Source organism: Oncorhynchus nerka, linkage group LG7 (genome assembly GCF_034236695.1).
Source record: "Oncorhynchus nerka isolate Pitt River linkage group LG7, Oner_Uvic_2.0, whole genome shotgun sequence".
Classification (NCBI taxonomy): Eukaryota; Metazoa; Chordata; class Actinopteri; order Salmoniformes; family Salmonidae; genus Oncorhynchus; species Oncorhynchus nerka.
In genome coordinates, this window is record NC_088402.1 from 71,520,835 (window position 1) to 71,538,505 (window position 17,671).

The 17,671-nt window shown below is 42.1% G+C and overlaps 1 protein-coding gene across 4 annotated transcripts in view; it reads right to left on the minus strand.

The window, feature by feature from the left end:
• The window catches only part of LOC115132319 (F-box only protein 6-like), a 30,949-nt gene that overhangs the window by 7,403 nt on the left and 5,875 nt on the right, over window positions 1-17,671 (minus strand). For 2 of the 4 annotated variants that reach the window (XM_029664853.2, XM_065020790.1), the window contains 4 exons: window positions 10,095-10,353; window positions 9,870-9,987; window positions 4,318-4,413; window positions 4,082-4,217 (listed from right to left, as the gene is read on the minus strand). In XM_029664853.2, the coding sequence (XP_029520713.1) occupies window positions 4,082-4,217; window positions 4,318-4,413; window positions 9,870-9,987; window positions 10,095-10,353 (609 nt within the window). Of the gene's footprint in view, window positions 1-4,081; window positions 4,218-4,317; window positions 4,414-9,869; window positions 9,988-10,094; window positions 10,354-17,129; window positions 17,646-17,671 lie in introns of those variants that run through there. The other 2 variants (XM_065020791.1, XM_029664854.2) reach the window with 2 other exon arrangements.

Consider the following 17,671-nt stretch of genomic DNA (forward strand, 5'->3'; position numbering starts at 1 on the left):
ATGTAAACTGGAACCAGCCACACTGTTGCATATGTTTTGGGGCTTTCATAAACTGTCAGGTTTCTGGGAATTCATATTTAAAATGTTTCTCTGATATATATGACACTGTTATAGATCAGTCTCCGAATTACAGCCCTTTTTGGAGTACTGCCCATAGGTACCCCCCTATCAAGAATCCAGTCGGACACTGTTGCTTATACAGCTCTTTTAGCTAGACGGCTAATACTACAGAACTGGAAGATGGCAGCTACCCCATCTTATAAATATTGGGTGAGGGATGTGTTGTGCTCTCTGAAACTAGAAAAAACTGCAATTAAATTCACGTGGGAACCCCAATCTGTTTAATGAGGCTTGGGCTCCATTCCGGTCTTACTTTAAAAGTCCATCCTCTGATGTCATTCCTATTCAAACTAAAATAAGTCTGTATTTGACCCCCCTGTGACTTAAGGGTTGGAGGAGCTTTCCTCTGTGTTTTTGCTGGGGGGGCATTAAGGTTAATGTGCTTATTGATTGTGACCCGCGGATGCCTTGTTCATCTTGCCAGGGCAGAGAGTGAAGTGTGAGCTTGTTTTACCCAGTAATTTTAATTTTTACATTTTGTTCACGCCTACATGAATAATACTTTATTTTATTTTAAAGCATTGTAAACTTTATTTTTGGTCCAGTGGATGGTCGGTCTGTGGCCATGACTGTCTGTGAGTGGTTGCATTTCTCCACCCTTATCCCTTGACTGTTTACAGGAACAATGGTGAGGTGTTTGCTCTGTCCCTGTACTATAGATTGCCCTTTAACCTTTGTAGCCTTCGGCCTGGTGTGTTTAACTTGTCTAAAGTATGGTATCTTTAAAGCAATTTTTTTCTTTGCATTTTTTTTCTAGTTGAGTATATTATTTATATTGCTTCGTGTTGTCTTGTCTGTGTGTGTGTAAAACTTAATAAACAGAGTTCAAAAATTTAAAATCAAGTCCATATTATGGCAAGAACATCATCAAGTGCTATGATGAAACTGGCTCTCATGAGGACCGCCTCAGGAAAGGAAGACCCAGAGTTACCTCTGCTGCAGAGGATATGTTCATTAGAGTTACCAGCCTCAGAAATTGCAGCCCAAATAAATGCTTCAGAGTTCAAGTAACAGACACCTCAACATCAACTGTTCAGAGGAGACTGTGTGAAACAGGCCTTCATGGTCAAATTGCTGCAAAGAAACCACTACTAAAGGACACCAATAACAAGACTTGCTTTGGGCCAAGAAATACGATCTATGGCCATTAGACCGGTGTAAATCTGCCCTTTGGTCTGATGAGTCCAAATTTGATATTTTTGGTTCCAACCGCCTCGTCTTTGAGACGCAGACTAGGTGAAATGATGATCGCCACATGTGTAGTCCTCACCGTGAAGCATGGAGGAGGAAGTGTGATGGTGCTTTGCTAGTGACACTCAGTGATTTATTTAGAATTCAAGGCACACTGAACCAGCATGGCTACCACAGCAATCTACAGTGATTGCCATCCCATCTGGTTTGCGCTTAGTGGGACTATCATTTGTTTTTCAAAAGGACAATGACCACAACGCACCTCCAGGCTGTGTAAGGGCTGTTTGACCAAGGAGAGTGATGCATCAGATGATCTGGCCTCCACAAATCACCTTACCTCAACCCAAATGAGATGGTTTCGAATGAGTTGGACCGCAGAGTGAAGGAAAAGCAGCCAACAAGTGCTCAGCATATGTGGGAACTCCTTCAAGACTGTTGGAAAAGCATTCCAGGTGAAGCTGGTTGAGAGAATGCCAAGAGTGTACAAAGCTGTCATCAAGGCAAAGGGTGGCTACTTTGAAAAATCTAAAACATATAGATTTGTTTAACACTTTTTTTGTTTACCACATTATTCCATGTGCCATTTCATAGTTTTAATGTCTTCACCTTATCATGAAGTTGCCCTCTTTGGGTACAGCAAGCACCATTTCCCCCTCTCTCTGCACTATTACCCCCTTCCTCTGCACCAGCCCTTTTCTAAGCACCATCCCCCTACCTCTGTCTCCCACACCCAGGCTGATGTGGCCAGAGAGATCGTAAATTCCTAGAGAAGATCCTGCCTCATGGCCAGACAGTATAGAAAGAGAGTGAGTTTCATAGAGAGAACAAAGGAATTTCTTCCACCTCAGAACTGGAGAATGGAACGACATTTATGTTCTGGAGAAGGTATAAAAGATCGGTGAAGAATCCAGCTACAAACTGGTTATTTTGGTTTGGTATAATTTTGTGAAACTCATGGGAGACAATACGGCCACATTGCCATAACACTGTTTATACAATAGCCTCAGTTATGAGGCTTACATCTAATTGTTGTATAAGATGAACGAGTGAGGATGATACTGTTTATGAAATTGTGTAATGTGGTTTTGGACTTTTCATGACGTTTCATGAAGAAAACTCCAATTCCCTAAAAAGTTTCACTAAGTCATTGGGACGCCCCCAGGGGTACAGACAGGACCTGGCAACATGAGACAGCCTTTTTCTATGTCCAGAATAAAACCCCCACCTGGGTTTTCTATCACCAGACCGAGCTTACCTCAATTATGAGTGGGCTAATGTTGAGACGAGACCAGTACCTCTATCATAGAAGGAAATAAGGTTTAAGTAGATTGCTGTATCTTTTAACCATCCCACGTGGTTAAACTCTTAGACTATCGATATAAAATGAACAAGTCTTTGATATTAATTACTAGTCTACAGCTAGGAATTCGGTATCATTGAACGCGAAGACCAACAACCGCCGAAACATCTATTCTATAACATGAATAAATGTCACTCTGAACTATCCATTCAAACCATGACAGAGAGAGAGGGTGGACAAGCTCTCCAACAGAAATTAACTTTTCAACAGAGATCCCGACGACACACTGAGCGTAAATATATATATTGATTGCAATTATTCCCGAATGAGTGAGCGTTCATGTGCAAAGGATTAGCATTTCAATTGTTATAATTATCAACTTTGTAGTGTCTCATCTCAGTTGACCCCCACTCCCCTTTTGTCTAACAAGCCGCCATGCCGGTTTAGCCCACTAGGGCACATTCCTCTATCATTTCTTTGGAACCATATCTACTTTGTTTGTGTGATGCATTTCTGTGAGTACTTAATTAGTAAATAAATTATTATTATTATTATTAAGACAATTGATGTATGGATGACTCAGTGAAGACTGGGTTCGTGCAGATAACCAACCACTTACGATGTTTGGGAATGAGACTAAAGCGAGGTAAAGAATAAGTCATTAATCAGAAGACTAAGTGATCAGATATTAAAATATCTGAAAGTTATATTAGGAAAATTATAATTTTGTAATCTGAATATTTTCCTTGGTGCCCCGACTTCCTAGTTAATTACAGTTACGTGATTAAGTAGTTTAATCACATAATAATAATTAGAGAATATTTGATAAAGTTTCATCTTCAGTTTAATGATGCCAAAGACATGAAAACTATTATTCTACAATGCAGAAAATAGTAAAAGAAAAGCCTTGTCCAACAAAAAGTGTGTATGCATGTGCATATATACACACACACACTAAGATAATTCTCCATATACATGGGTCTGTAAATAGCTGAGTACACAATCAATGTGATTTCTCCTTGTCTTGTGCATTAGACATTCTCAGACAATTTGGACATTTTCACTTTGGGGTGTACTCACTTTGGTTGCCAGCGGTTTAGACATTAATGGCTGTGTTTTGAGTTATTTTGAGGGGACAGCAAACTTACACTGTTATACAAGCTGTACACTCACTACTTTACATTGTAGCAAAGTGTCATTTCTTCAGTGTTGTCACAAGAAGATATACTCAAACATTTACAATGTGAGGGGTGTACTCACTTTTGTGATATACACACACAACAACTTTATTTTGCCTATTTTTTATCTGCACTATTTAACTTTCAAATGTTTTGTGTGCATTTTTTTTGTGCAATGCAATCACTGAAAATGCCCAATGCACAAGACAAGGAGAAATCACATTGTTGATTGTGTACTCAGCTATTTACAGACCCATGTATATGGAGAATTATCTTAGTCTGAAGGTTTTACCTGATTCCATTTCTGATCATTCCACTGTTGAAAGACAACAGTATGTGGACTAAACTTCTTAATTGGCTTCTTCTTACGATTTAGCAACTCAACACAGATCTCATATTCAGAGCCACAGTCCCAGCGTGGAGCATACCTGATATGACACACAAACGTACAAGTTGTACAGTAGTCTATTCCTCTGACAAGTATAGAGTAGCAGACACTGAATGACAAAATTCTAATATTCCTCTCACCAGTCAGATATAATGATGTCGGGTTGAAAATCATCCATGAAAGAAGGCCTGTAACCCTCTTTCTCCAAGTCAATCAGCTGAGACTTCCTGCAGGTCCTGAGATGAACCAAAGACAAGACGACACACACAGCCAACACATTTACCAAGGTTGATAGTAAGCAGCCTGAATGCCATTTCAATTCAATGCATCATATCTAGGAGGCCACTTTTATTCTTATTTTGTAATTTCACCAGGTAGGCCAGTTGAGAACAAGTTCACATTTACAACTGCAATCTGGCCAAGATAAAGCAAAGCAGTGTGACAGAGTTACATGGGATAAACAAACGTACAGATTAGAAAGGCCTGCTCGCTGAAGTGTTTTAGGGAGCGTTTGACAGTGTTGAGGGGTGGCCGTTTGACTGCGGACCCATTACGGACACAGGCAATGATCACTGAGAACCTGGTTGAAAACAGCAAAGGTGTATTTGGAGGGCAAGTTGGTCAGGATGATATCTATGAGGGTGCCCATGTTTACGGATATAGGGTTGTACCTGGTAGGTTCCTTGATATTTGTGTGAGATTGAGGGCATCTAGCTTAGATTGTAGGATGGCCGGGGTGTTGCGCATAGCCCAGTTTTGTCACCTAACAGTACAAACGCTGAAGATAGATGGGGGGGGGGTCTATAACAAGTGGCAACGGTGAGAGACTTATTTCTGGAAAGGTGGCTTTTTAGAAGTATAAGCTTCAATTGTTTGTGCACGGACCTGGATAGTATGACAGAACTCTGTAGGCTCTCTGCAGTAGATTGCAACTCCGCCAGTTCTATCATGTTGGAAAATGTTGTAGTTGGGGATGGAAATTTCAGAATTTTGTGGCCTTCCTAAGCCATGATTCAGACACGGCCAGGACATCAGGGTTGGCGGAGTGTGCTAAAGCAAAGAATAATACAAACTTAGGGAGGGGGCTTCTGATGTTAACATGCATGAAACCAAGGCTTTTACATTACAGAAGTCAACAAATGAGAGCGACTGAGGAATAGGTGTGGTGCTGGAGGCTACAGGGCCTGGGTTAACCTCTACATTACCAGAGGAGGAGTAGGATAAGGGTAGTGCTAAAGGCTATAAGAACTGGTCGTCTAGTGTGTTGGGACCAGAGAATAAAAGGATTTCTGGGCGTGGTAGAATAGATTCAGGGCATAATGTACAAACAAGGGTATGGCAGGATGTGAGTACAGTGGAGGTAAACCTAGGCATTGAGTGACGATGAGCAGTTGTGTCTCTGGAGGCACCAGTTAAGCCAGGTGAGGTCTCATGCGTGGGGGGATGGACAAAAGAGCTATCTAAGGCATGTTGGGTGGGGCTGGGGGCTCTACAGTGAAATAAAACTAGAACTAACCTAAACAGAAGTAGACAAGGCATATTGACATTAGGGAGAGGCATGTGTAGCCAAATGATCATAGGGTCCAATGAGCAGCAATAGGTGAGTCAGGGAGCTGTTCGGTAGCCTCTACTACGCTAGGTGAGCTGGAGATACCACGATTCAGAAAGCTAGCGGGCCGGGGCTAGCAGATGGTCTTTCGAAACGGGAAAGCCTGTTGAAACACCCTCGGACGATTACAACGGCAGACCAGTCATGATGGATTGGCGGGGCTCCTTGTCGGCAATAAAGGGTCCAGGCCAATTGGCAAAAGAGGTATTGTAGCCCAAGAATTAGCTGGTAGACCTCTTCAGCTAGCCGGGAGATGGGCCTAGCTCAAGACTAACTGGTGCTTGATTCGAGACAGAGGCATTGGCCAGCAGTAGCCACTCAGGTTGCAGCTAGCTAGCTGCAATGATCTGGTGTAATGGTCCAGAGTTTGCGGTACGAATCCGGTGATGTGGTAGAGAAAAAGCAGTCCCATATGCTCTGGGTTGATATCGCACTGTGCAGACAGGCAGGTATTAACCGGGCTGAAGCTGGCTGGTGTCTGAGTTAAACAGTGAAGACAGCTAGCAGTGGCTAACTGACTACAAGCTAGTAGCTAGTTAGCTGGCTAGCTTCTGATGGAGGTTCCGGTTCTAAAGTATAAAAAGAGCAGATCCATACCACATTGGGTGAGGCGGGTTGCAGGGAAGTATCTTCAGTCCGTAGATGGAAAGTGAGATTAAAATATATATTTTAAAAAACTGACTATTTACACGGGACAAGACAAACACACATCCAACTGCTACGCCATCTTGGTTTAGAGCCATACACGGTACCTTTAGAAAGTATTCACACCTCTTGACTTTTTCTACATTTTGCTGTTAGTTTAATGAATTGGTATATTGTGTGTAGGCCAGTGACACACAATGTCAAAAATGATGATTAGAAATGTTTACAAATTAAAGCTGCAATATGTAACTTGATGCGTATATATAAATATATGTGTGTGTGTATATAATCTCCCATTACATCTTCATTGCTAGGAAGGACATTAAGTAACAAACTCTTCACCTCTATGCCTTCTGGATACTTTTCTGCTGGGTACACAACAATGAAGGCCCAAAAAAAACCTCATGCTTTCACCCAGTCTTCCCCCATCTGGCCACAAGCGCCAAGGTTTTCCCAAGCCATGTCACTTTCACTTTGCTCCCCATCTGCTACTTCCTCCATAGCCGCCGATGTGCGATGGACTTTGCCTCATCTTGAGGTAACTCAGCACTGTATATATGTTTCATCATCAATGCCCTCAGAAAAGTAACCGCTACTACTGCTAACACTGTCCATGATGCGTACTTCACAATCCTTCATTTGTGCCATAGTCCAATTCCACGCTGTCAATATAGCATCCTTCACTGCCATTAATACTCCTCCATTTACTGTCCCTACGTCGACTGCCGCGAGAATAGCTATTGCATGGATTCTCAAGAAATGCAAACTGGGGTTTGAAGAGGTGGAGTACCTGGGGTATTTGATGGGACAGAGGAACATCAAGGTCCAGAAGAGGAAGGTATAGCCTCCACCCTTACCGATCTGACCAGGGCTTGCCTGCCTACCGAAAACAGTGAAGTGATCAGATGAGGCCAAAGGGGAGTTCAGGCGCCTAAAAGAAGCTCTGTGCTCCCACCCGATTCTCGTTACGGACGATTGTCTGGTACCGATGCATGCCTGCGACACGGGACTAGGGGCTGTCCTCTCCCAGGTAGATGATGGGGAGGAACACCCCATGTACATAAGCCGGAAGTTGATAGCCTGAGAAAATACATACTTGATTGTCGCAAAATAGCTGTGAAGTGGGAGCGACACTCCTAAGTATTACCTGTTGGGCACCTACTTCACCCTGGCCATAGACCATCCTCCCCTGGTCTGGATGGCCAGGGGAAAGGCCACAAACGATTGAGTCACCAGGTGGTTCTTGCAACTTCAACGCTTCTCTTTTTCTGTTGTGCACTGTCAGGGGAGAAGCATGAGAACGCGGATGCCCTATCGAGAAGGGAGTCTCCCCGGCAGGGCTAAGGGGGCGTACCGAGGACAAGCTACCGAGGGGAGACACTTCAAGGCCTGGTGACAGAGCCTGCATTCCGCAGCGGTGGTTCCCTCTGCTGGACGTGCCAGGTCTTGACAGGTCCTCCGGCCAGGACTAAATTGGAGCTGATTGTTCAACAGCTGTACAGTGCCCATAATGTTGCCAGGAAGACAGCACATGGGAGGGTTGGAGGTAGTGAGAGGTTACTACCGGATAGACGTAGAACCGAGGGGCTAGGTGTTCTACCCCAGAGGAGACAGCATTCTCTGGATTCCAGAAGGAGGTAACCCAGAAAAGGTCTCCTGGAGGAGACCTGTGTGTATTCTTCTTTATTGTTTTAAATCAAACAAAAAAAAACACTTGAAACTGAAGTACCACACTAGTGTCCGTGCCTGATCTGTGTAAATGTCTAGATAAAACCCCCTGGTTTGTCACTATAAGTACCAGTCAAAAGTTTGGACACCTACTCATTCCAAGGTTTTTCTTCATTTTTACTCTTTTCTATGTAAGACATAATAACTATGAAATAACACATATGGAAACACTGGTTAAACATATCTAAATATATTTTATGAGATTCTTCAAAGTAGCCACCCTTTGCCAAGTGTGCAAAGCTGTCAAGACATTCTCTCAAATAGATTCATGAGGTAGTCACCTGAAAATGCATTTAATTTAATGGATGTGCCTTCATAAGTTAATTTGTGTGATTTATTTCCTTCTTACTGCGTTTGAGCCAATCAGTTGTGTTGTGACAAGTTGGGGGTGGTATACAGAAGACAGCCCTATTTGGTAAAAGACCAAGTACATATTATGGCAGGTACAGCTCAAATAAGCAAACAGAAACGACAGTCCATTATTACTTTAAGAAATGACTGTCAGTCAATCCGGAAAATTTAAAAAACGTTCAAAGTTTCTTCTAGTGCAGTCGCAAAAAACATCAATCGCTGTAATAAAACGACTCTCATGAGAACCGTCACAAGAAAGGAAGACCCAGAGTTACCTCTGCTGCAGAGGAATCAGAACTTCAGAACTTTGAATCAGAACTTTGAATCAGAACTTCATGGTCGAATTACTGCAAAGAAACCACTACAAAAAGAGACTTGCTTGGGCCAAGAAACACGAGCAATGGACATTAGACCGGTGAAAATGTGTCCTTTGGTTTGACTAGCCCAAATTTGAGTCAACTGATGAACTCCGCATGTGTGGTTCCCACCATGAGGCAGGTGTTGTGGTGGTGCTTTTATTGGTGACACTCCGTGATTTATTTAGAATTCAAGGCATTCTTAACCAGCATGGCTACCACAGCATTCTGCAGTGATACACTATCCCATCTGGTTTCGCTTAGTGAGACTATTATTTGTTTTTCAACAGGACAATGTCCAAAAACACACCTCCAGCCTTTGTAAGGACTATTTGACTAAGGAGCGTGATGAGTGCGCATCAGATGACCTGGCCTCCACAATCACCCGACCTCTGGACCGCAGAGTGAAGGAAAAGCAGCCAGCAAGTGCTCAGCATGTGGGAACTCCTTCAAGACGGTTGGAAAAGCATTCCCCATGAAGCTGTTTGAGAGAATGCCAAGCGTGTGCAAAGCTGTCATCAAGGCAAAGGGTGGCAACTTTGAAAGAAACCAAAATATATTTTGATTTGTTTAACACTTTTTTGGTTACTACATTATTCCATGTGTTATTTCATAGTTCTGATGTCCTTTATTATTCTACAATGTAGAAAATAGTAAAAATAAAGAAAAACCCTTGTAGGTGTGTCCAAACTTTTGACTGGGACTGGATGTATGCATGTTCTTTATTTATGTACATTGTTGACAAAAATGGACAACTCAATTAATTTTAAATCCAACCTTGTAACAGCAAAACGTAGAAAAATGTAAGGGGTGTGAAAACTTTCTGAAGTCAATGTAAACTAGACAGCAAGGTCATTGCCAATGATAGGCATTATTAGGTGTTATCATCCAAATGTATTTGAAGAGCTGGAAAATAAGTCAACACCAATGTCGATGTGAAACGAAGTGGGACCAAGTGATATTCTCTCACTGAAAAACTAAAATGGTATAGTAGTATACTCACGAGTAAGAAGTCGCAAAGTACTTTTGGACAGTGTTGTCAGGAAGCGGCACTTCTTCCACTGACTCTATTTTCCATTTATCCCCTCCATTCTCCATAATTTGCCAGCCCTTGAATTTATCTGGAGAAAAATAGTAAGGGACGGATTTGAAATGTGGGTTCTGGGGTTAATAACAGGACCCCCCATACACCAACAGAGAATTTATACATTGTTATTTTGACTCCTACCATCTGCTCTGGGGTTCTTGAGAAGATTACGTCTCTTCTTACACAAGAAGTAAAACAAACGCCAGTCTTTAGGTAGTTTAGTCACATATGTCTGGTATCCTTCTCTTCGGCACCTCTCTCTCCAAAGAGAATCACTGTCCACCACTTCTTTCCACTCACGACACACAAGTCGACAGACACACACCACCTGCTGTGGAGGGACATTTAGGAGCATCTCCTCCAGGACATCAAGAGGGAGCACAGGTAGCATGCCTGTGAACTGAACAAGAACATCAGTTTTCATTGACATGAGAGACTTTAGACAAACGATGTACAGTTTAGAATATGATGTTAGCTCTATGTTAGGATGATGATAGCTCTAGCAACAAGTTGTTTTTTTAATCTTAAGGGGTGGATCAGCTTTAATATTGCAGAACGATTGTTGCTTCCATCAATGTAATTGTCTGCATCATTTCCAATCCCCCATACCTTTTTTGGGAAATACACTGCTAAAAAAGGGAACACTTAAACAACACAATGTAACTCCAAGTCAAACACATTTATGTGAAATCAAACTGTCCACTTAGGAAGCAACACTGAATGACAATACATTTCACATGCTGTTGTGCAAATGGAATAGACAACAGGTGGAAATTATAGGCAATTAGCAAGACACCCCCAATAAAGGAGTGGTTCTGCAGGTGGGGAACACAGACCACTTCCTATGCTTCCTGGCTGATGTTTTGGTCACTTTTGAATGCTGGCGGTGCTTTCACTCTAGGGGTAGCATGAGACGGAGTCTACAACCCACACAAGTGGCTCAGGTAGTGCAACTCATCCAGGATGGAACATCAATGCGAGCTGTGGCAAGAAGGTTTGCTGTGTCTGTCAGCGTAATGTCCAGAGCATGGAGGCGCTACCAGGAGACAGGCCAGTACATCAGGAGACGTGGAGGAGACCGTAGGAGGGCAACAACCCAGCAGCAGAACCGCTACCTCTGCCTTTGTGCAAGGTGGAGCACTGCCAGAGCCCTGCAAAATGACCTCCAGCAGGCCACAAATGTGCATGTGTCTGCTCAAACGGTCAGAAACAGACTCCATGAGGGTGGTTTGAGGGCCCGACGTCCACAGGTGGGGGTTGTGCTTACAGCCCAACACCATGCAGGACGTTTGGCATTTGCCAGAAAACACCAAGATAGGGAAATTCGCCACTGGTGCCCTGTGCTCTTCACAGATGAAAGCAGGTTCACACTGAGCACGTGACAGACGTGACAGAGTCTGGAGACACCGTGCAGAACGTTCTGCTGCCTGCAACATCCTCCAGCATGATCGTTTGGCAGTGGATCAGTCATGGTGTGGGGTGGCATTTCTTTGGGGGGGGCCGCACAGCCCTCCATGTGCTCGCCAGAGGTAGCCTGACTGCCATTAGGTACCGAGATGAGATCCTCAGACCCCTTGTGAGACCATATGATGGTGCGGTTGGCCCTGGGTTCCTCCTAATGCAAGACAATGCTAGACCTCATGTGGCTGGAGTGTGTCAGCAGTTCCTGCAAGAGGAAGGCATTGATGCTATGGACTGGCCCGCCCGTTCCCCAGACCTGAATCCAATTGAGCACATCTGGGACATCATGTCTCGCTCCATCCACCAACGCCACGTTGCACCACAGACTGTCCAGGAGTTGGCGGATGCTTTAGTCCAGGTCTGGGAGGAGATCCCTCAGGAGACCATCCGCCACCTCATCAGGAGCATGCCCAGGCGTTGTAGGGATGTCATACAGGCACGTGGAGGCCACGCACACTACTGAGACTCATTTGGACTTGTTTTAAGGACATTACATCAAAGTTGGATCAGCCTGTAGTGTGGTCCACTTTAATTTAGATTGACTCCAATTCCAGACCTCCATGGGTTGATAAATTTGATTTCCATTGATAATTTGTGTGATTTTGTTGTCAGCACATTCAACTATGTAATGAAAAAAGTATTCAATAAGAATATTTCATTCATTCAGATCTAGGATGTGTTATTTTAGTGTTCCCTTTATTTTTTTGAGCAGTGTATATATAATCCAACTGCATTCTGTCCCCTATCAACACTAACTTTTGGTGCCAGAGAGAATGACAAAGTAATCAAGATGACTAGCTTGATTTAGCCTCCGCCAAGTAGATCTCACTAGGTCAGGGTATTTAAGACTCCATATCTCCACCAATTCCAATATATCCATGACATTCATGATTTCCTTAAGTGCCTGAGGGTGATAGTTTGTAGTGTGATTTCCTTTATGGTCCACAGAGGTATTTAAAACCGTATTAAAATCCCCCACCATAATAGACTAATGTTGCTTGCAGTTTACATGCATCTTAGCCAAATACATTTAAACTCAGTTTTAGAATTCCTGACACTTAATCCTAGTAAAAATTCCCCGTCTTAGGTCAGTTAGGATCACCCCTTTATTTTAAGAACGTGAAATGTCAGAATAATAGTAGAGAGAATGATTTAGTTCAGCTTTCATTACATTCCCAGTGGGTCAGAAGTTTACATACACTCAATTAGTATTCGGTAGCATTGCCTTTAAATTGTTTGACTTGGGTCAAACGTTTTGGGTAGCCTCCTTGCTCGCACACGCTTTTTCAGTTCTGCTCACAAATTTTCTAAATGATAGAGGTCAGGGCTTTGTGAAGGCCAAACCAATACCATGACTTTGTTGTCCTTAAGCCATTTTGCCACAACTTTGGAAGTATGCTTTGGGTCATTGTCCATTTGGAAGACCCATTTGTGACCAAGCTTTAACTTCCTGACTGATGTCTTAAAATATTGCTTCAATATATCCACATCATTTTCCTTCCTCATGAGGCCATCTATTTTGTGAAGTGCACCAGTCCCTCCTGAGCAAAGCACCCCCACAACATGAGGCTGAGACCCCCGTGCTTCACGATTGGGATGGTGTTCTCCGGCTTGCAAGCCTCCCCCTTTTTCCACCAAACATAAATGGTCATTACGGCCTAACAGTTCTATTTTTGTTTCATCAGACCAGAAGACATTTCTCCAAAAAGTACGATCTTTGTCCAGATGTGCAGTTGCAAACAGTAGTCTGGCTTTTTTAATGGCGGTTTTGGAGCAGTGGCTTCTTCCTTGCTGAACGGCCTTTCAGGTTATGTCGATATAGGACTCGTTTTACTGTGGATGTAGATAGTTTTGTACCCGTTTCCTCCAGCATCTTCACAAGGTCCTTTGCTGTTGTTCTGGGATCGATTTGCACTTTTCGCACCAATGTACATTCATCTCTAGGAGAAAGAACGTGTCTCCTTCGTGAGCGGTATGACGGCTGCGTGGTCCCATGATGTTTATACTTGCGTACTATTGTTTGTACAGATGAACGTGGTACCTTCAGGCATTTAGACATTGCTCCCAAGGATGAACCAGACTTGTAGAGGTCGTCTACTATTTTTCTGGGGTCTTGGCTGATTTCTTTTGAAGATCCCATGATGTCACAAAGAGGCACTGAGTTTTAAAGTAGGCCATGAAATACATCCACAGGTTGTGTCAATTAGCTCAAATTATGTCAATTAGCCTATCAGAAGCTTCTAAAGCCATGACATTTTCTGGAATTTTCCAAGCTGTTTAAAACGTCTTATGGATCAAATCCCGTTAGCGCGATCGATTTGACAACATCCGGTGAAATGGCAGAGCGCCAAATTCAAATTAAATTATTTAACTTTCAGAATCACAAGTGCAATACACCAAAATGAAGCTTAACTTCTTAATCCAGCCACCGTGTCAGATTTCAAAAAGGCTTTACGGCGAAAGCAAACCATGCTATTATGTGAAGACAGCACCCCATCATACCAACACATGACAATCATATTTCAACCCGCCAGGCGCAACAAAACTCAGAAATAACAATATAATTCATGCCTTACCTTTGAAGATCTTCTGTTGGCACTCCAATATGTCCCAGAAACATCACAAATGGTCCTTTTGTTCGATTAATTCCATCATTATATCCCCAAAATGTCAGTTTATTTGGCGCGTTTGATTCAGAAAAGCACCGGTTCCAACTCCCCCAACATGACTAAAAATGATCTAATATGTTACCTGTAAACTTGGTCCAACCTTTCCTTATCCAACTTTAGGTATTTTAAAACGTAAATAATCGATAAGACTGGATAAACTGTGTTCAATAGCAGATAAAATGAAAGTTGAGCGAGCTTCAGGTCGCGCGCCCCAAACAAAACAGTCCACTTGGCTCGACTCCCAGAAAGGAAAGGGCTCCTTCTTCCTTTCTCAAAGGAAAAACATTAACTCATTTCTAAAGACTGTTGGCATCTAGTGGAAGCTATAGGAACTGCAACCAGATGCCTCAAATCTAGTATCTCATAGAAAGCCAATTGAAAACAGTCATATCCAACAACAAAAAATCCTGGATGGTTTATCCTCGTGGTTTCGCCTGCCAAATAAGTTCTGTTATACTCACATACATGATTTTAACCGTTTTAGAAATTTTAGTGTTTTCTATCTAAATCTACCAATTATATGCATATCACAGCTTCTGGGCCTGAGAAACAGGCAGTTTACTTTGGGCCCGCTTTTCATCCGGACGTGAAAATACCACCCCCTAGCCCAAAGAGGTTAAAGGCACAGTCAATTTAGTGTATGTAAACTTTTGACCCACTGGAATTGTGATACTGTGAATTAAACATGAAATAATCTGTCTGTAAACAATTGTTGGAAAAATGACTTGTGTCAAGCACACAGTAGTGTTAACAAGAAATTTGTAGCGTGGTTGAAAAATGAGTTAATGACTCCAACCCAAGTGTATGTAAACTTCCGACTTCAACCTTATCTTCAAAGAAGCTTGGATCATCATCATTATTTGGACCGTATAGGTTAATAAGCCATATCTGTTTATGGTCCAATAACATATTTAAAATAATCCATCTACCTTGATCTGTTTGGACAATTTGCACATTTGGATCAAAATTACTGTTAATTAATATCACCCCTTTTGAATTTCTTTGCCAATGGGATAAATATATTTTGCTCCACCAGTCGTTTTTCCACAAAACCGAATCTAAAATTGTTGAGTTCCCTGTAAACAATAGTATATTCCTTCTCTTTTAGCCAGGTAAATATTGATAGTCTTTTCTTATTATCTGCTAAGCCATTACAATTATAACTGGCTATACTTACTCCATCACTTAACATAAGACACGTTTCAATTATATTTATCTATACATGTTTGTAAACATACCATTAAAAAAAGTAACATGATGTTTGAGTGTCTATATAGCTGTACCATGATATTTGCATTGCTGATAAGCAAACCTCCTATTGGTTCCCACTATTCCACCACTAAAATCATTCCTCATCCCGAGTTGAGTTGTCATCCCAATGTCCGGCAGACCACCCCCAACCCCCCGGATCCCATAGCCCTGGAGACCGGGATCCATCGAAAAGAGCACACAGTGCCATCCATAGAACAGAAGCAGATCAACCGCCAAATGCATTTCCATTGCCCGCACCTCGATTTGAATTATATATAGCCTTTAAATATATTAAATCCTGTTTCTTATTTTCCATAATTAGTTATTAACATTTGTAGTAATGTAGGCAATTTATGCAAACGATTTTTACCTCACTAGTCTCGCCATTACCAAAATTACATTATGGCAAGCAATTGTTATTTTAGCAAACAATTATTGTGAATCATCCTATATTGTCCCCAACACCTTTTACTCCCTCGCAACAGTTGTATAATACTAACACACTCAACCCCTTTCCCCCACAACAATCAAAGACTCTCAACTGTTGCACAATCCCAGAGCCCACCTCAATAATTGGTCTTGATTTACAAATGCATATACAGTTGCAGCGGTGTGAGAAGGCCTGCAAAGTTGTGCCCCAAAAAATAAAAAGGAGATTTTTTAAACTGTCGTCACGTCCTAAATGGAGGTCAGATTTCCTCCCTTACCCTGAAACACCCACAAGATGGTCCTCCGTAGTGACCATATTACCAAGCATCTCTGTGCAGCCAGACCTTTGATTTTGTGCCACAATTTGCCCCTTCTCTGAATGTCTGAGTGTGACCCCCCCCCCATGGGCTACTGCAGCTAGTGTTGCCAGCACTGCCACTGCCGGGGTGGGACCACCCAACCAGAATCCCCACCGGCTAGGTACAAGTTCGTCAAGGTTCTCATTAGCAGCTTTAAGAATTTCCTTGTATATTATGCTCTCCCTTCAGGGGGCTTTGCAGGACCCGGCTCAGAATCTTGAGGGGGCGGTGCTGCTCTAGGTCTCTGACTGCATTTTGGTTGCATACAGGCCGCTTACAGCAGGCCCATAAAACAGTTAGGGACTTCTCCTTAGTATTTGGGTCATTCAGATGGGTGTCTAGGGTATTAGATTGTGGACTAGTCCATCAATATAGGATCATAAATAATTATAATTATTTTTAAATCCCCATGACAGGACAATAAATAAAATATATTTTAAACACTGTTCCACCACGTTAGGACAATAAATAAATGTGTATCATTCATCATAAAATGTATATCCCACATCTGAGCAAAATTGAAAGCTCTCACAACCCCTGCTCACAACAATACATTGATTCTGGTATATGCAACTATTTCCTTTCTCACTCAACACCACACTTTCCCAAACATACTGTGCCTTCTGTTTACTGAGTTTCTCCACCATGTTGAATTAGTTACTTTTGTGTTCCAATTAGTTAAATTTGAAGATAAAAAAATATAGCTTTTCTGTTTGCTCCTTATTTGCCTCCTCTATGAGTACTTTAATTTTAAAAATAGCCATGGAGTAGTCTGTGTCTCTGAACAACTGGTATCAATATACAGTTTAATGACAACGAGAGCTACGCGTTTCCCTTTCAATCTGTATTCCTTGAAAATTAGATATAGAACTTTACCCCGCTCTACAATTTACTTCGGTAACTGGTCCTTCATGCCTATTTTCATGCCAGCAAGTCTTTTACCCAGGCTTTTAACCATTATTTTATCTTTAAAGAAAGCAAATTTGACAACAAATGGGTGTTCATACCTCTGCCCGAAGCGGTGTACACGTTAGAGTTGGATTTTGTCGATGGCTTCCCGTGGAATCTGAAGCGCTGTAAGGAGGAACTCAAACTACAGATTCAGGAACTTCTTTCTTTTGGATACCTGTAAGTACCAGATTCTCTGTCATGGACCTAGTCTTTATGTCAAGTAAGGCTTCTCTCAGAACAGTGTTTGCCTTTTTAAGTTCATTAACTTCGGTTTCAATCTTACTGTCCCTTTGAGCTCGTGTGTTTCTTTCTACAATGTTGCAGCTTTTTCGTCACTCATCTCGAGGCTTGCCTTCAAGTCTTTTATATCCTTACTGACTAGTTCAAATATATCCAGTTTATCATTTATTGATTTTAACATGTCGGTTTCGACCTTTACCATTCCCGGTGGTGAAAATATTAAAATGGTCTGTCTGTAGAAGAGTCACGTTTTCATTTTGAAATAGATTTCCTGTCTTATTCTGTCATGTTTGGGTGTTGCTCGTTTTCATAATATTTGCCAATACATTTCTCTAGTCTTATGATTTGTTTGGTGTTG